Raw genomic sequence first — 20,222 nt, forward strand, 5'->3', positions numbered from 1 at the left:
AAATGAATGAATACTTCATACTGACCTTAGGGGGTTTAAATGGATAGTCTGGTGAAAAGGTAATGTCCAGGAAGAACACCCCTCCTTCATAGACAGACCCCGGGGGTCCCAATATAGTTGACCTCCATTCGTAAATGTTGTCTCCTTTGGGTCCGGCACTGAAATAAGACATACAAAGGAAATGTGCTTTGAGATTATCTAAAGCTTGTAATTTAAAAAAATCTATTTATGGTAATAACAAAGTGAGCATTTTCATAAAAACACAACAAAGTTAATAGGTTCATTATGATATCCTCACTATTCTATATATGAAATATGTTGGTATTAATAAAAGAGAACAAAGAAGACTCTGCCATTCACAACCCTAAATCTATGACTCAAGGGCCACAGACCACAGGTGGAAGCACAAATATTTAATAAAGCATGAAATTACTTGTGACATTCTGAAAAGGGTACTATGGTCACAGGGCCAAAGAGACAAATTTTCAAAGCCAAAACAGCAGCTAGAGAGAAAAAAAGAGTCTACTATTCATTTTGTTAACAACTGAGAACACAAATGAGGTTCACAGAGATCAGAAAATGTTCATCATCCATAAAATTCAGCTCGAGTATCATATCTCATCGATTCTCCATATCTCTGTCTCCACCCAGAGACGCCCTACCCATTCCCTCCACCCCATCACCACTGGTGTGGTCTGCAGGAGATAGGACATTTCAGTTCACTTCCTAACTGTGTTTTGTAACCGTTTACTTTTTCTGTCCCTCCCTAGAACAGAAGTTCCTTGAGAAATAGACCTAACATATTTTGCCTTGTCCTTAGTGTCTAGTACATAAATGTTTGTTGGATGCTGATGGACCACGAGCAAAGCCAGCAAAGCTCCGTGGCTACTAAAAGCAAACACATGTCTCCGGGTCTCAGAGAAACTCGCCGAGGAAGGAAAGGCCCACACGAGCCAACAGAATTGTGCTACTTCTCTCAGGTGAGCAGAAAGGCAAAAACAATCAAGCTTCTGGTGTTCTTTGCGCTCTATCAAGCTAATATCTACACCTAAAACCAAAGATTGTCCTTGTGTCCTGCAGCAAGGTGGACGACCCTGTGAAGTTGTGTGGGAAAGATTTTACTGTCAACAGAGATTTGGCTTCTCTCATTCTGAAATTAGTTTATATCTATAACCCCCCCCCCAAAAAAAAACCCCGGCACTGTTGAATAGTGTATAAAAAAGCATGCATCTAAAACCAAGTTGGGATTATTCTGGGAATGCAAAGATGGTTTAATAACAGAAAAGCATTAATGAATCTACCTCATTAAGAGATTAAGTAGAAAAAAAAGCAATAATTCAATAGATGCAGAAAAAGTACCCAACAGGCTTTAGTAATAGCCATTCATGATAAAAACTGTTAGCAAGACTGGAATAGAAAGAAACTTCTTTGACCTAACCTGATAAAGGGCATCTATAGAAACCTCACAGCAACTAATATATTCAATGGTAAAATATCAAAACCACATCCTTTTAAAATTGAGGAACAAGAAAAGGATGTCCACTATACCCATTTCAAGCTATTACTGTACTAGATGCCACGTTCATCAAGGCCTGGTGGTCACAAGGGAAAGAGAGGCACATGCATTAAGAAGGAAGAAATAAAACTGCTAACATCTGCAGTGTTTATGAACACAGAAAATACTTCCCAAATCTCTAAACAATTTATTACATTTAATAAAAGAGTACTTGTATAGCAAAGTGGTTGAAGATCAATATGTAAAAATCAAGTGTATTTTAATACAACTTAGAAAAAATATTTAAAACACCTTTCACAGTAGTATTAAAAGTATGAGGAACCCATGGATAAATTTCATAAAAGTATAATATTACTATGAAGAGAATGATCAAACTTACTGAAATACATGCAACAGAATTAAACGAAGAGAGACACCAACTTTATGGGAGGGAGACCCAATATGCCACAAATGTCAGTTTCCTCTACACTGATCCAGTGAAAATCTAATACAAATCCAACAGTTTTTTAAAAAAACAAAACTTGACAAGTTGATTCTAAAATGTGTCTGGAAGCTCGAAAGAACTTAAACCTTTCCATGTGCATATAGAAATCTGATGTATGTCAGAACTGGTGGGGCTAGGAAAACAGGTTTTGCATTTGGAAAAGAGAGAAACTGGTTTGCTCCCTAAAAAAAAAAAAGATGAACCTCAGTCACAGATGTATTAAGCACTTAAATGCAAAAGTCAAAAGTTTTGGAGCTTGACTAAAGGGACTGCTGACAAGGTGAGCCGCACAGCTAGACAAGATATTTGGAGCATATAAAATCGACCGAATTCTAGTGTTCAGAATACACAAATTCCTTGAATCAATAAGAGAAAGACCAATAATCCATTAAAAAAGACACAGACATTTTCAAAAAGAGGAAACATGAATTACCAATAATCATATAAACACGTTCCCTCTCATTAAAATCAGAAAAATGAAAATAAAATTACAATTTGATGCCATTTAAAAAAACATAGAGGCAAAACCAAAGTCCGACAGAACCGAGTGCTGCTGAGAGCGTGGAAGAACAGGGGCCCTGGTGCCCGCTGCTGAGCACGTCCAATCACCTCGGACAAGAATGTGGACTCACCTACTTAAGTTTTTTAATATATACATATATACACACACACACTCCTACATTGCAGCACAGTAACTGTATTCCTAGGTACATGGCCCAGAGAAATTTTTATATATGTGTACCAGAGGGCATGCATGAGAATGTTCACAGCAGCACTATTTATAAATACCAGCACTGGGAACAACACAAATGTCCCCTGATAGAAAAATGGATACATTTACCCAAAGAAATATTACACAAGCAGTGAAAATACATAAACTAAATGAATGGATCTTAAAAATATACTGAATTAAAAAGCACATCTAAAAGGAATATATATGATATGATACTATTTGTACAAAGTTTACAAACAAACAAACAAACAAGAAAATATCCTGCTGAGGGACACATATACATATGTATTAAGGCAAAAAAAAAAAAAAAAAAAAGAACGAGAGAACAAAATTCAAGGGAGTAGTTTCCTGGATGGAATCAGAGGGTGCGGAGTAGCATGCTGGAGCTTCAATGGTTCCAGTCATGTCCTGCTCCTCAGTACCCATGGCACTCAGGAGTTTCCTGTTCTATGACTAGATTCCATAACTTACATGTTAGACAGATTCATATACAGTAACAAATTTTCATACTAGGAAAAAGTATGCTAAAAAAGTCCACCAAAAGGTTATGTGAGAACAGCAAGCAGCAGCATGTCTGTAGAGTGTGATCCTGCTGGATAAACTAGAAACATAATTATTTTATACTGTACGTGGATACATATCTATGCCAAAATACTTTAGGACGAAAACCGGAAAGATACATGCGTGACAGTGGCCGTGTCAGGAACAGGAGGGAGACTGGAGTGGGTGATGGCACAAACAGGTCTGGAGGTGGGGAACAAAGGAGAGTTCATTTTTATCTCTGTGTCTGATCTCTCTTATTTAAAAAAGATGAAGAAAAAAGTAAAATCACAGCCAAGGTTATCGCAGAGGGTTGAAACATGTTGAGAAGCAGTGGTGCAAGGGACCAAACAACAGCCTTCCTGCCCCGTCCTCCCTTTTACCTGCCTCTCCGGAAGCTGCCAAGGAGGTGCACGCAGAACGCATTCGGGCCAGATGACAATTAAGCTTTGGCAACAACAGCTCCTTGTTGCCAGACAAGCTCACTCATTCAGATGAATACAAACATGGTTACACCCTGAGCTATAATTAGACCCAACATGAATAGGTAAGTTTATCAGAAGGAAGGGCTTAAAAGCAGAGCAAATTATAGGTTTGTAGTTACATTACTTCAAGGTAGATGAAGAAATTTAGTTTGAAACGTACACACAGGAGAATATAGAGCTATGAAACAACGGGCACAGACACATTTCCCCAACACAAAGGTATAATTTCTCTGGGTCACCACACACACACACACACACACACACACACACACACACACACACAGTTATATGATTTAGGCTAACTGAGGCGTCACCAAATAGTGCTACCAAGGAAGAGACTCAGAAGAAGGCAGAGGAGACACCTCACAGGAGGGAGTGATGTCTGTGGATAACTGACACTCAGGCGCTCAGTCAGAACTCCAAATTTTATCGGTTCCTTGAAGTCAGTCAGCTTGTCTATGTTAACACTGAGTTAAATAACAGGGATAACATTATCACTCTAAGTTGGTTTACGAGGCCTCAGATGTACCTTTTTAAGAACACACTTTCTGGCCTCCTCTATCACCTTTTCTAAGTGGCGTGTCCACAGCACCTGGAGTCCCAAAGCGTACGGCAGTGGTTCTGGGCGACACAGCCCTACGTCCCACTGCTCTGTTGGTGCGGCCCACCTGGGGAACCTGGTGTGGACGTCTGGAAGTGTTGTGCACAATACAGTAGCCATGTCAGAGTCGAACATGTGAAATGTGGCTAGTTCAAATGGAGATGTGCTGTAAGTATAACATATATACCAAGTTTTGATGATAATGCAAAAGAAAGTAAAATGCATCATTACTTTTTGTTAAGCATATGTTGAAAAATGCTAATATCCGGGATGTACTGGGTCAAAATAAATTAAAAGTAACTTTACCTGTTCCTTTTTACTTTTTAAACGTGGCTGTTAGAAAATTTAAAACTACACATGTGGCTCACACAGTGCATTTCTATTTGACGGTACGGTCCAATATAATTTCCTGTGATAATGGAAATGGTCTGGCCCTTATCCTTATCCAGTATGGTGATCAACAGCCACACATGCCATTAGGTACTTGAAATGACATTGGTGAGCATGAGGAAGTGCATTTTCTGTTTAATCTGACTTTAATGAACTTAAATCTAAGCAGCTTCCTGAGGCCAGTGGTCACATACATTGGACAGTGCAGATCCAGACGCTCTCGTAGCCCAAACTGACTGAAATGGTTTTTAATATGTCAGAATTATTTGGCCCTCTACAAAACAGAAGAGTGAGCTTTTATATACTTTGATTGGACCAAAGAAGTGAGACGCAGATGCTACAACTGTTTTGTACTTATATGCCGATCAAGTAAAAGTTGGTGCCTAAGGACCGCTGTGGTTCGGAGGGGTGCTGAAGAACCGGGCGCCAGCTGTCTGTCTGAGTCCTAGCCCTGCCACTGGAAGTCTGTGTGACCCTCGGTACACGTGCCATCGCTCTCTGTCTGAGTTTCCTCATTGGCAAAGTGGGGCAATGACAGCACAGGCCTTGTGTAGCAACTGTGAAGTTCCAGCAGCACTGTGCTCACAGAGCTTGATAATGGGTTCTGTAATGGGCCCAGTTCTTAAGCCTCCAAATATCTGCTGCTTTGTGTTTGTTGTTATGCCTTGAGGATGATATATAAGTTCACCAACACTCAAAAGGTAATTACCCGGTGATTGTGTAAGAAGGGTGTGAGGCCCCTAGGACTAGAAAACAGGTTACCGAGACCGCAGATAAATCATCATCATCACCCTCACCACCATCGTCACCCTGCATCCTAACCTTGAAGTGGACGTAGGTAGATGCGGCAGAACGTTGGGGCCTGTAAGAATTCATAGCTACTACTCCCAGGAAATCCAATTTTTCACGGACTAGCATGTTTATTTAATATCAGGATTTTTAGGTATGATGTTATTTAGCAGTGATTTCCCATCTGCAGTATTCTTAATAATCAATACCCTTAGTTTTTTAATTTTCAGATTTTACTTTTTAAAGAAAAACAAACACAGCTAATAGTTACACTTCAAAAGAAAATGCAATCAGATAAATCTATTAAAATGCAAATACCAGTTAGCAATTACAGATTGGTTAAATGCCCAAGCTGCTCTGTCTGGAGAAATTCGGTTAGAGAATCAACATTACAAATTGTGTCCAGCTCTCCATGCTGCCGCCTGCAGGGGATGAGCCTTTATGTATACATAAAAAATTGGTATAATTATAATAAAATTGCTTAAAAGGACAAAGTAGTCACTGTATTTAAGATCATAGAATGCTTTAAATACATCTGAATACTTTTACTGTGCTGTGTCCCAGATGTGACTCTGAGGCCAAGAGTGTTTGGCTGTGTCGGCTGCCTTCTCATTTCGCGCTGCCTGAGACAGGTAAAGGGAAGGACGCCGGGGCAATGCTGGGATCCTGGCTTCACAGGACAAGGAGCTTGCCTTTGAAGAGAATCTCTGATGTGCCACACTGACCTGAAATCCACAGGGACAAGGTGAGTGAGAATGAGATTCCAAGGGATTTCTCAGGAGCTCTAGCAATCCCTGCTTGTACACTGGGCTTCATGCAGCTGAATTCATCCCTTCCAGGGGGAGGCAAGCAGTTCACTCACACACACTCACACACACACACACACGCACACACAGATACGCTGTGCCTGCTCCAAAGTCCCTCTGGATGCAAACAGCTGCAGGAATACTGAGCTTCTGGACTACAACACAATGATACGTGGATTTCTCAAGTGTCAGACTGGAAGCAAAGGGTAGCTTCCATCCCTTAAAAGAAAATGTGAAGGTAAGGCCCAGATAAGTTACAGGTAAGGACCAGAGAAGAGGCAACTGAAGAGGGGAAATGGCACAAAATTGAATAAAAGAGAAAAAAACAAACCACGTGGGGGTGGGGAGGTTCAAGGAGAACCTCCTCTCAAAGGCCTAGACTCCTCTTTAAATGTGACGACATTCCACACAAACACATGAATCATGAAAGCAGTTGTTTATGGGTCTTTTCACGCTGAAAGGAGAGGACATTTAAGTAATGGCACAATCTGGATCACAGGAAAAAACACCCATTCTGATAGTGGAAAGGCATCTATGACTGAGAAGGCGCTGAGAAAGGGGCCAGGATTATAGCTCTTGAAAGGACAAATGGAGAATGGCATTTCATAAATTCCTGAGGTTCCCTGTGTTTCTATTCAATAATTTTTTAAAGACTAATACCCCCAGAATCCACTCTCACATCTTAGGGGGCTAGGATATAACAGTGCCAATAGACGAAATCTATTCCACACACTAAGCTTCAAGCAGAACTGGACTGTTAATATTTCCTCCTTCAGACAGTTTCTTTCTGGCCCTGAAATATCTGGTCCTTATTCTTGAAGTAGTCCAAGAAAAATAATGACTTGATACATTTTGTCAGTGAATGCCTCATAACTGGGAGGACCTTTATCCTCAATCCCTCTTTCTAGATGTGAGATGTAAAGATAAAAAATGATTTCAGTTGACTATAGTTACCTTTTACCAAATCTTAAAGTTAGTACTGTTATCTACTTTGTATCTTTTGTTAACAGTGTTAATAACTTAGCAGAGAGAGAGAGAAAGGAGAGGAAAAGAGGACTTTAAACAAAAAATAATTACTGCTTAATAACCTTGGTACTTCCTTTTCCCCCGGGAAGGTGGCAGCTAGCAAGACAGTATGCTTAGTGATTAAACTAGCCCTCTGTAAGTTACTGAGGATGGAGGACTCTTGATAAATTCACGACACCTCGGACTTCCTTATTCCTTTCTATATTTTACGTAAGGATGTCTCTGTATGTGTGTATTTAATTTTCCCTATGTGCTATATTGCAGTGAGCACATAACTTTGCAAAAAAACTTTAAGAGACATGCCTGTATGAAGCAGTGAGCAGGGAGAAGTAGAGACCCTGGGGAGCAGAGAGGAAGACTGTGTGAAAAAACCGCATATTCTTCCTACCCTTCTAAGCCACATTTTTATAAGACACACTCACTTGTAAGTACACAGATAAGTCACTGGAGTAAAAGAGAAACAGATTATTTTATATATGTGGGTTGTTAGAAATAAGGTTACAATTATAAAAAGTTTGGGAATTACCTAGTTCAACTTTTTCGTATCACAGAAGGATCAGAACCGAACTACATTGAGCTCTTAGACATCAGGCATACAATCAATCAGAATTACTTAAAATACCGAATTATAGAATTTTTAATCTTTTAGTTAGCTGAAAGGACTCTAGACATAAGTTGAGTTATTCTTCCTCCTTTTCGACATATCCTCTCCTTGCAGGAAAAATGACTCACTTGAGCAGTATGGGGAGTGGGGTAGGGAAAAGAGGAATAATTTGAAAAAATGAAAAAGCTCCTCCCACCCCCCACTGAGCATCACTTCCATCCAAAGCCTTCATTTCAAAAGTGATAAAATGAAGGGTCCGCAAAGTGAAACGCTTTGCCTAGGACCTCACCTGCAGGAGGAAACCTGAGCCCTCTGATCCTGAGGGAATGCTCGTACCATGTCATAGCTGCTGCCAATTTGGAAGCCTCAGCAGGAAAAACCCAAGGTTACCTTTAAGAGAACCTGCCCGGCTTAAGATAGGAGGCCGAAGACCAAGACCAACATCTGGATTTTCTTTTACCTTTTAATCCTGGGCATGTTTCAAGGACTAGTTTCAGAGGTGGCAAATTGTGATTTTTATTTTGGCTATCAAATTCCTTTTTATAGTTTTTCAAACTAGAGATGGTGATCTTTGACTACTCTCTTCATTTCTTCAGCAGCCCCACCACTTCCCACAACCACTCGTCTGTTGTCCACCTCCCACCCGACTCTTCTCCTTGGAAGGTCTCAAGGCGCTCAGGGCTTCCAGCATCAGCCTCTGTTAGCTGTGCTGTGAGGACCATTTCAGCATGTGAGCTAGCCAGGGAGCTGGGAGTGTTTCTTCATTACTTAAAAATTCCCGCACACATGTATTAGGCAGAGCGTTAACATGTCTACTGACGTTATCTGCAAGTTAAACACGCTTCTGACAAGACTGCAAGCCACTGCTGTCCATATACAGTGCTCAGGATGCAAAATCCTTCTTGAAATTTTTCAGTTTTTGAAAATATTACTGCTCACTGAGGACAGACTGTAAAGTGCTCTGGTAGCATTCCAAATGCAGCTTTATCACTTTCTGTCAAAGTAAACTACATCAAAGTACACATTCCATTTCAAAGTTGAGATGGGGCAGCTCTTAGGGACATTTAACTATTCTTAAGATACTTAAGATTTATTTATTTGTATACAGAGTTAAAAAGCGGTTGCTTCCCAAGGAGATTAAATACCTTCAATACACTCAATACGCATTTCGTTGGTTAAGAACATCCTCTGTTGTTGGATAGGAATGTGGTCAATGATAATTTCTTCATACAGCTGCCTAATTTATTCCAAAAAGGTTGGCAGTGATACGCTACAACCCACATGCGTTTTCTCTGTTTCCCAGGCACTGCTCTCCGCCTCCGACACCCATCGCCACTGTTCTCTTCCACTGGGCTGCCCGGAGGCCGAGGTCAGCGTGGAGCAGGATGAGGAAACAAGTGAACCAGAAGGCTAATGGCAAAAGCAAACTACACACATAAATACTAAGGAAAGATTTACTGAAGAATAATAAAGAAGTGTCTTTAATAAAACACTTGTCTGTTGGTATAGCACAGTGGTAAAGAAAGTGGACTACAGATCCAGAGTGCCAGGGTTCGAATCCTGGCTCTGCCTTTTACTACGTGACTCAAACCAAGTTTAACTCCTTGCTGTCTGTGTTCCTTCATCTTTGGAAGAGTGGTTACCTCAAAGAGTTGATGTGGCCATTAAATGAGTTAATAATATAAAGAGTTTAAAACAGTGCCTGGCCCATTTATTATTATTATCAGGTGAGCTAAAGCTCACCTTGCCCTTTAGCCCTGGACTCCAAACAGGAAAAGTTTCTCTTCAAGGGCTCTAATTCCCCTTTTCTGTCCTTGCTGTATGACACCTTGCATGCTAATGTCTCTTTCTATCCCCCGTAATTCTCCCCATTAAATACTGAGCTTAGGAAAAAAACTGACAAATGACTGATAAGTCCACCTTTCTTGGTTTACGATTCAGTATAGAATAGCTGCAGTTTCGCATTTTCCACTCCATAATAACATTGGAGACGGCGCCAGGCCAAAACTCCCCTATCCTCTTTAACAGTAGCTTTAAAAGGTGCCCTCACACCTCCACCATATACACACAATACCACTTCAGCAAAAACAAATAGCTAAATACAGAGACGCTAGTTTTTCCAAGTTTAGGAGAAGAAAAGCTAACTATCGGCCCTGTTGGGCAGGAAAGGTGTTATGTGGCTAAAACAGACTGTAAGTAATAACTCAGCACTAAAAGACGCTGATTGTCCGTAAGAGTTGGTGGCCAGTGGACTTAATTCAAAACTTGTCTATGATAAATTCGGGAGATCAAGATTTCCACAAGACCAACACACCGGCGATAGCACGCTAAGTCTCATTTTCCATAGTTCCCCACCTTTCCCTCAGAGCCTGTGATGTGCAGGGCACTATACTGTGATCGCAACAAAACAAAACAAAACAAAAAAAAAAGAAAAAAAGAGAAAAGAAACAAAAAAAACCCCCAGTCCTGATCCCCAAAGGGGCTTCCCATCTTGGCAGCAGCAGAGAAGGCAGGATGTATATCCGCTATGGGATTCATAAGCAAAATGCTATGAGAGCTCTGTGAAAAGGATGATTTAATATTGTACAAAGTTCATTAGTCATGGTCTCTCCATCAATTTTCTACAGAGACTATTATTACCTTTCAGGTTTCAGCCCCTGTCTTCTCCCTTTGTAAGCAAAACAAACACAGATTTCACTGAAGATCTGCTATTTAGGAGTAACCAGTCTGTAGTATCCCTTAATAATCCCTGTCAATGCAGGCTACCTTTGAGGGATTGGGTGGGTTTTGCTCCTGGCAGTGCTGCAATAGTGGAAATGACTTACGACGCCCGGCCTCATCCTACAGTGTCTGCTAATAGGCAGGGTTGTTGGCTGCCAAGCAGATTTAATTTACCCACTTCTCCGTTTGCATTAACCTTTGAATAATAAAGCACAGCTGAGGCTGCTGTAAGAAACAAACCGAGGAATGAATAATTAAAAACACCTTCTCAGCCTCGCAAAGACCAATCCCTAACCATTCGGGGAGCTTTAATTGTGACTGAACTAAGTATTAAAAAGGCTAATTGTATTCTTTATAAACCGAAACAAATGCTAAGGACACAGTATGACTACAATATATGTAATACGTGAAAAGTAAAGCTCTGAAAGCACTTAGCAATTAGTTCAAATGAAAAAAAAAAGTAAGAGTAGTCTGATTCTAAAGAAAAAAAATACTTGTAGAGATGGGCACTCATTGTCTACAAAAGAAAAAATTGTTACTACTTACAAAAAGCTATTATTCACTTGGTGCAGGTGGACCGGCTGGAGTAGTATTTGAAGGGAGAGGTACGCCGAAGCCAAAACAAAAGGCTGAGGACAGCATGTATCATCACTGGAAGACCCTGTTGTCTTCGAGTCTGCCAAGGGCTGGGCCAGCACAGCTGGGCGCTTCTTTGCTCTCGATGAATTTAATTTTCCTTCTGGAACCCCAAACCAACCAAATGCAACTGACGTTTGTATGTGGTAAGATCACAAAACAGTCATTGCTATTTTATACACTTGCTAAATGTAGTTAGCATCCAATATCGTATTCAAATCAGAGAGCACCCTGTTTATCTGGATAGTTGGAAACAATCTTCTCTATTTCTAGACCTGAGACAAAGGGCAGGACATCCCCTTTCAATCAAAGAGGGCGGTTCCTCCCATTACTGACTTTAAATTATTTATGTTGAATTTCACTTTAACTAGGAAGTTTTTTTTAAAAACTATGCTTTGCTTATTTATTTTCTAAATGTAAGGCCTTTTCCTTTACTTAAAAAAAACCCCCATATTTTCAGTGCCCTTCTGATAACCTTTCAGTTACTGGAACGTTAGGGAGGTGGAAATCATTTTTCTGTATTATGTAATTCTATGGTTTTTAAAATGGCCTTTTATTTTCCATTTTTATGCTTTTCTTGTGTATCTAACTTAAAGGTGATTCTCGGCACACACTTGGTAAAAGGATGACTAAATGAGAACAAGAACTGTATTTGCTATTTTAGTAAAGACCAGCTTCTTATCTAAGAGAGAACAGAAATACTACTTTTTTTTGTTCTTGCAGGTCATACTCTTAATATTTTCTTGTCTTACATCAGTTTTTAATATAATAAAACTAACTACGGGCTTGCACTGATCTTGTCTCCTGCTGGGACTAGAAACCTTTCAATTCCACTTGCAATTAGTCACCATCGGACAGTTGGTCTCATTACTTCATTTCTTTCGAACAACACTACACCTTTGCTATCACCCTCTAACTGTCAGATTTCTTAAAAAATTTACCTTGATGTTCAGTCCTTGCTTTTTTCTAACACTTGGTTTGTAACACTGGGTTTCACTTTAAGCTGAGAAAAAGGAAGGATTCTTACCCCTGGGTTCCCATGGGCCATGACTTTTCTCTCTGCCACAGCACCCACTCCGGGTTATGCTGTCTCCAGCTCTAGCTGACTCCAGTCCCTGGGAGCAGGCACTGGGTCTCACTCATCTTTGCACCCTAGGCAGCTGCAGTGGGGTCTGGAACACAACAGATACTCAAAGGTTTTGATTCAAATGTGCAAATTCACAAAGAACAGATGCTTATAAAACTGACCAGAGAAAGTGTTGAGGGCAGAGTAGATACTGCATGAACATACGATGAACTTTTGGGAGGGTGGTGGTGATATTAAAAAAAAACTTATTTAGAAGTTTTAGATTTATAGAAACAGTGCTGAGGTGGTACAGAGTTCTTTCTCATACATCCTACAGCCACTTTTCCCTCTTATTAACACCTTCTACTAGTATGGTACACTTGTCACAATTAATCAGCCAACATTGATACATCCTCATCATCCTCATCATTATTATTAACTAAAGTCTGTCTCTTACTGAGATGGCCTTAGTTTCTGCTCTAGGATTCCATCCTGGTTATCATATTATTTAGTAGTTATGCCTCCAGAGGCCCCATTCTTTTTTAAAAATAAAAATTTAAGTTGAGAAACTGGGTTAAGTTATATATGGAAACACTGTACTATCTTTGCACCTTTCTTGTAAATATAAAGTTATTCCAAAATAAAAAGTTAATTTAAAAATATTGAGAATAAAGACAGTGCTTTTCTTGGGTTGCCTTTAAAAAAATTCCCGCATGTGCACGTTTAGCTTGCACAAAATGTTTAAATTTTATTTTTTAAAAATTTTAATAAAAATTTTATTTGTTTATTTTTAGACAGAGGAGAAGGGAGACAGAAAGAGAGGGAGAGAAACATCAGTCTGTGGTTGCCTCTTGCACGTCCCACAATGGGGACCTGGCCTACAACCCAGGCATGTGCTGTGACTGGGAATCGAACCAGTGACCCTTTGGTTTATAGGCCGGTGCTCAATCCACTGAGCCGCAGGCAAAATGTTTAAATTGTAAATTAAAGTATATAATTACTCATCTCTCTACACAGAGGTTTCCTCCCAAATACTGTCAAATGCTTTACATTAGCTACATCCTAGTTCTACTAATGATACTCTAACATGATAGTGCTCAACATTATTAGTAAAACACCAAAATTTAAAACGACTTGTTTTTTGTAGAGGAGAGGTACAGAAAGAGGTGAGGGCAGGGATATTTCAAATGAATCTGGTCTGACACACGTAACTCAAAGGGTCTAAATCCAGTTTCTTTGGTCCTTTATTCCCCAGACCCTCAACTGCTCTATGGGATACAAGTTACTCTAATTTTACAAAGCTCAGTGAAAACAGATATTAAGTAAACAAAAAGTTAGCTGGATACCAATGGTTACTTTCCATCAGATTACGATATTTTAGGAACTCAAAATACTTTCCCAAAGCTATCTCCCCTTTATCTAAATATTACAGAGAGCTGTGTCATCCAAGATTTTGTTTGAAGCCAATATGGCAATTGAATACTTAAGAGAAATGATCTAACAATCCTAGAAATAGTTAAAATTTGGTCAATGGTCATTTGTCAGTTCTGTAGGTTGTGTCTAAACTGTCCAGATGTCTGTTTCTGTAACTTACATAAGTAAGCAGCAGAGAATGCATCACTGTCACCACCACAGCCCCACTACAACTGATAAGTCAATAAAACCACTTTTTATCAACAGGTACAATGTATTATATAATATATATAAAAGGAGAGTAGCAACCATCTGAAGAAGTCAGGTAGGACTGACTGTAGGGTGGAGGCAGAAAAATAATTAAAAATTAGCCAGTTGTAGGATTCTTATTTTACTAATTGGATGGACCCCAAAGCAGAGAACACCAGCTTCACATTTCTCAGAGTTAATGCATACAAGCAGCAAATTGCTAGCTAAATAAGAGAACACTTATTGTGCTATTCTGCAGACAAGCTCAACTTCCTCAAAATGCCTTCCATCAAAGGGTCCAAAGGCTTCTGTCTCAAGTGCATCGGTCACTCACTCCCGCTTCGTGCTCAATGGTGAGGATGCCGTGCCGTGTCCAACTGCACTGACTGGACAAGCATGACGCCTACAATGTTCTGTACATTGGATGACTCATCACAGGGTAGTATTCATGAATTTAAAAGAATCAAATATACTGTAAAGCATTTGCCCTTTTATTTTCTTCCAAAAAGACTGTGGCAGATCAGAATATAGACTCTACAAACTGCTATTTACAATCTCGATTTCAAAAACATGGTGTTACTAAAACATCCCCATCAGATTTGATTTAAATTTCATTGCTTTAATGTACTATGATTTCTTCTTAAAAAGGTATTTTACTTTATAATAACACAGATGCTAAAAATGTGTTAAAGAAAAATAATGTAAAATCAAAATTAATTTGGTTGTTCATTTACTTAATATATTCAACAAATACATTTCAAGCTCCTCCTTAGCAATGAACAAATTCAGAGTCCTTAATTTCACGTGATTTATATCCTAGTAAGGGGAAGATAGCAGTAACCAAATAAACAAGTAAATGTATAGTTTGTTTGATGGCAAGAAGTAATGGTGAACAATAAAACAGTGTTGGTGGAGGCAGTGATACCAAATTATTTAAAAAAGTGAGACAAAACCTAAAACACATATGTAAAACACTCAGCTATTACTTTGTGAAATTTATCTACTTTTACAAGTTGCACTTCCCCATTCCAAAAACAGTCATACAAAAACTCCTAAAATATATTCACACACTACAAATTGCTTTCTCTGTGAACTATAGTATTACTTAGTTGTATGTTCACAAGTGGCTGAGGATTTGCAAAATATTAAAAGAAACTGTCATAATTTATATAACATTTCTTTCTACTTTAGGCTAACAATTTATTAACTGCAACTACAATTATATGGTTTATGGCTAGGGCATACTAAATATTCACAATGTAATTTTTAAAACTGTAATTTTGATAATGACTGTATCTCTTTTAGTTCAGCAGGCTAATGTTATAGAAAATGTTTTTAGTAAATGAAACAAGGAATAAAATTCAAATTTCCAGAGCTAAAGCAATATTAAGATTAAAAATACTAATTTCTGGGACTCATCAGTTTGTCAAAACACTCCAATTTGATTATTCCTGTAACTCTCTAAATAATGTAGGTAGCAGCAACTCATATGACAGCTTTTACAATACAGAGTAAGTAATAGTTCACTGAACACACTGGAAATGTGTGTTCAGAAAATGAAACCATTTAAATTTATTAAATTTAAATTGTGAATTAATATCTTTTAGTGGTGTTCTATTGCCAATTTCAAAAACCTTACAGTATCTAGCATAGTAATTATATTCCATGTCTAAGCTCACAGAAGCACTATCAGTGTTAAAAAAATATCTGAGGTGCCAAAACACCTCCATTATTTTTTGTTTCAAAAACAACGCCAACAACGAAAACCTCAGACACAGGTGGTAATCCCACTGGTTAGCAGACAGAAAGGCAAAACACTGGTAAAAGCATGTTGGATAAAGGAACAAAAATCGACTTTACAAAGCAAATTTGTTTGCTGGGTCATTTAGGCAGTGAGGAAAACAACACGGAAAGGTTTCCCCTCTCTCAAAATGAATAAATAAAACCTTAAAAAAATAAACTCTTGGAAAAGCTCAAACTCATATTGATTTATCAATTGGAATTAAGAAATGCAGTTTATTCAATCTAACTATACTGCATACTTAAAAAGTTATAAATACATAAACACCAAAAGAAATACACCAGAGAAGAACTAAAAAGAGAATGAGATACTCTTCCTAAGGATGATGCTTCAATTTTTGTAACTGAAGTTCCTAAGGAAGTTCAGAGACAAAAACTCTTGAGGTGTGACTTCCAGAGAGTATGAAGGGTGAGACTAGATGCACACCAAGAAAAATGGAGATTAGATCCTGTTATAATGGTTTGGTCTTTTTGATGCTCTAGTAGCAGTTTTAAGAGGGCTTGAAAAGCATCTGTTCTCTGAGCAAAGCAGTGATGAGTAGGCTAAAAACGTGCCCACCCCTGATGATAACGCAAAGGCAAGGAAACACAGATACTTACCTCGGGGTTACTCCTAAGAAGAAACCTTATGGGAAGGAGAGACCAGAGGCTGCTGTGGACCAGAAAGGGGCCAGAGAGAGGAAACGACACTGAGCAGAGTACCCGGCTCAGTCTACAAAACGGCTGGTCACCCAGAAGGGGAAGGAGAATACCCAAAGAATGCACACACAGGGTAATGTTAGGGAGGGTTTAAGTGTACTGCTACCCTTCTCGCAAATAAACTGTTGTCAGCACTCACAAACATAAAAATTCTATGTTCCTCTATATGTAAGTAACAAAAGTAGATTTAAAAATGACCTGTATTAGTGGTATTAATAGAATAATTAACCATAATGTTAATTGGAATTTTAGGCATTATATCCAGAAACAAACGAACAAAAATAATGTTTCGCACTCACAATTTGCCCACCAGATAAATTTGTGGGTCTTTTGAGGTTTAACCACCTGTTCTTAGGCAACACTTAAGTACACATGTATTAGTATAATAAAGGTCCTTTGATTTTTTTGTTTTTCATTTGTTCATTTTAATTAATTCAAAGTCACTGCAACCACATGCATGAGATAAAGAAAATACACGCACAGCTTTAAGAATGAAGGAAAAGAAAATCATTTCCATGATTTTTATAGGAAAAAAGTTAGAACTCGGAAAACATCCCTAGGAATTTTCACAGAATTGTGAAAGGTAAGATTCTCTTCAAACATTAAAACCTTTGGAAATCTGTGTTTCCTTATTACAACTCAGTACACTGGAAAATGACTAATCTATTCACCTCATAGGTCCAAGAGAACTTGTATAGTTATTCAGTGTTTTAGAGGGCTCAAACCACGCCAATAATGTAGGGATATGGTGTAGATCCAAGAGCCTTGCTGTGTGCCACCTTTACATCCACAGCAATGAAGAAACTACAATGTCTGTTGTACTCAAACCCAACAGGGTACCTTCGCTCATCCCTTAAAAGAAAATGAAGATGCTACATCCTGGGAACATGACGTTAAGACAAGCTGCTCCTCTCAAGTTTGCCACCTACTGAGGGGAGTGAGACAAGTCACAGGGCCAGTGCGGGGCACTGTGACGAGTGCCCTCTGTAACAGTGTTGGGTGCTGCTGAAAGCAGAGAGGAAAGGCTTCTCAACGCAGTCGTGAGAGATGAGGTGTGAAAGATTCAGAGACGTTATCCAAGAGTCGGGGAAAGTCAGAGACAGGGAGGGGAGAGAAGAAGGGACGGCAGGGGAAGTGCACAGGCCCAGCCAGGGAGACCACAGAGAAGAGAAGGGTGAGAAAACCAAGCACTGTGCGATGCTGTGGCAAAGAGTGAGGCTGAAAAGGAAGCAGGGCCAGATCAGGAAAGCATCTTCTATGCAGCATGATGGTAGACTTAGGAGGGCAATGGGACTGACAAGTTTAAGAGAGAGAAGTGAACATGAACACACTTTTATTTTAGAAAGACCACTCTGATGGCCGTGAGGCAGGGTCTCAGGCTGGGGACAGGAGACCAGTAATCAAGGTATAAGATGATGATGGTAATGCCGGTGCCTTGGAAAGAAGTCAATGAATTTCAGAGCCAAAACCCAAAAGGAGCTTGTGGAATTTGAAGAGCCTGTAGAATGCATGAGCACAGATGCCCAGCTGGGCAGGAAAGCAGGTGACAGAGCTGTGCTGGGGAGTGGACTGTGAGACCAAAGTACACTGTGAGTCGTTAGAGCTCCAGGAGTGGTCCAGGGCTGCAGAAAACCAACAGTGCAAAAAGAGAGATTAGGAGAGAGTTCTCGTGGGAAACACTCCCTGACATTTAGAAGGATGGGCACGAGAGGAGACAGAGAGAGCAGCCCGAGGACAGGAAATTAAGGAGGGTATGCTGTAACAGAAGGTAAGAGAAGAGCACTTCAAGGAGAAGAGGTCAACAGTGTAACACACTGCAGAGTGGTGAAGAAGAACATTGAGAACAGGCCATCAGTTTCAGCAAAAATCAATGTGAGTGACTTTGAGAAAAGGAGCTTAAGTGAAATGCACGGTATAGGTTGTGGGTTAAGGAATGCAAAATAAAGGGATTAAAGGAAAGACTGTCTCTCTTCCTGGAGGTCTGGATGTGAAGGGTCAGAGAGGAATGCGGCTTGAGGAGGAGGAAGGAGGGGACGGGATACAAGCGTTCAGGCTGGAGGAAGGTTTAAGGAGAGGAACACATGGTCACACCTTCTACCGTTGAAAGGAATGGAGGAGGACAGAGGAGGAAGGTGGAAGTGCGTGGGTGGTCTAATACAATGTCAATCTCACGTACTGGAAACAGCACAGTTCAAGCCTAAACTGCCACCCTGATTGTGTGATCGCAGGTAAATCAGACTATGGGAAATTTAAACTTTTTTGGTCTTCGGTTCCCTCTCCTGAAGATGAGGACAGTGGATTAGATACTCTGTAAAGTCCCCTTCAGCAATAAAGTCTATTATTATAATTACGTTAAAATCTCATGAGGTATTTTTGTGACAGAAGATTGTCAAAATGTACAAAAACGTGCAGGAATGTACTTATGTCTGATACAGCACAGTCCCCTTGTGAAGAGCACTCTGAACCAAGCTTGCATTTTAAAGTGAGAACCAGAATCGCTGTGTGGCTCAGGCACGTAACAGAAATGTTCACTCCGGCCCAGTCTGCTCAGCCATAAAATGTGAACACAGGCTGGCCCTTCTGTTGATCCCTGGGAACAGTATTACTGAAAATGGATTCTGAATAATAGAAAGCTACTAAAACATTTAGAAAAAGTAATGTTCCTTCTACAAAAGCATTTGAATAAAACCAAGAACTTCTTCCATACTTCTTCCTTTCCTTTTTATCATTTTCCCTTAAACGCAGTGAAGTTTTATTTCCTGCTCATCACTAATACTGAAATATAGGTATCAAAGTATTAAAACTTGTGTGACAGATGAGGTTTCTTATTAGATTAAATGACAAATTTTAACCTAATCTGATAAGTCCAATAATTATTGTAATTTTGAAGCAGTGAGGTGTAAATATTGTTTTGCAATACCTGGAATAACAGTAATGTGATTTCTACTGGTGTCAAAGAATACTGTCTTGGACCCTTTGAACCTGGCTGGCCAATAAATGAGTATAGAGCGTATAGAGAATAGTAACAGGAAGTAACTGGTATTTCTGTCACACCATGTCAGGGACCAGAACTCAGTCACATGGACCACTGCACCTAAGTGCTAGAAAAAAGAATTTCATCAGCCTTTACTCTGAGGTCTCTCCAGTTTATTTGTGCTTTTTTTTTAGCAGGGGTGGGGGATGGGGGGGAGGGGGGCTGGGGAGAGTGCTGGTAGTTGAAGCTCATTCTCTAGCAGATTCCTTAGCAAGAGCACATGAAAACAATATTTCGATTCTTGAATTGTTCATAACTATTCATCTACGGTAGTTAGAACTGAAGATAAATTTGTCTGGATAGAAAATCTGTAGCTCATGTTTTCCTTCCTTGAGTATTTTAAATATACCACTCCATAAGTTTCTCTACAATCACCTGATTTTTGAGGTTTTTCTAATTTCATTTATGTTTTCTTTCCTATCCCCTGTCATTTAAAAGCAATTTTTGTATCTTGTTTTGAAATAAGTTTACAGTTTTCATATACTTTGTAGACTTTTTGGGCATGTTTTCATTGTAAGGACATTATTTTTGCTCCTTTTTTTCCTTATAAAAACAATTTTACTTAGCTTTTAAAAATTTTAATGAAACATATTTTCCTGTACTTTGAAAGGGTTGGTCAGGACAGTTTTT

The 20,222-nt window shown here is 39.3% G+C and overlaps 1 protein-coding gene across 1 annotated transcript in view; it reads right to left on the reverse strand.

Moving 5' to 3' along the window:
* Positions 1–20,222, reverse strand: part of LOC123830592 (ubiquitin-conjugating enzyme E2 E2) — a 260,315-nt gene that overhangs the window by 68,929 nt on the left and 171,164 nt on the right. Inside the window, exon 4 of the mRNA XM_045856985.1 lies at positions 26–158. Coding sequence (XP_045712941.1) covers positions 26–158 — 133 coding nt within the window. The remainder of the gene's footprint in view (positions 1–25; positions 159–20,222) is intronic.

The sequence above is a fragment of the Phyllostomus hastatus genome, unplaced genomic scaffold, assembly GCF_019186645.2.
Source record: "Phyllostomus hastatus isolate PE091 unplaced genomic scaffold, TTU_PhHast_1.1 phas_scaffold_129, whole genome shotgun sequence".
Classification (NCBI taxonomy): Eukaryota; Metazoa; Chordata; class Mammalia; order Chiroptera; family Phyllostomidae; genus Phyllostomus; species Phyllostomus hastatus.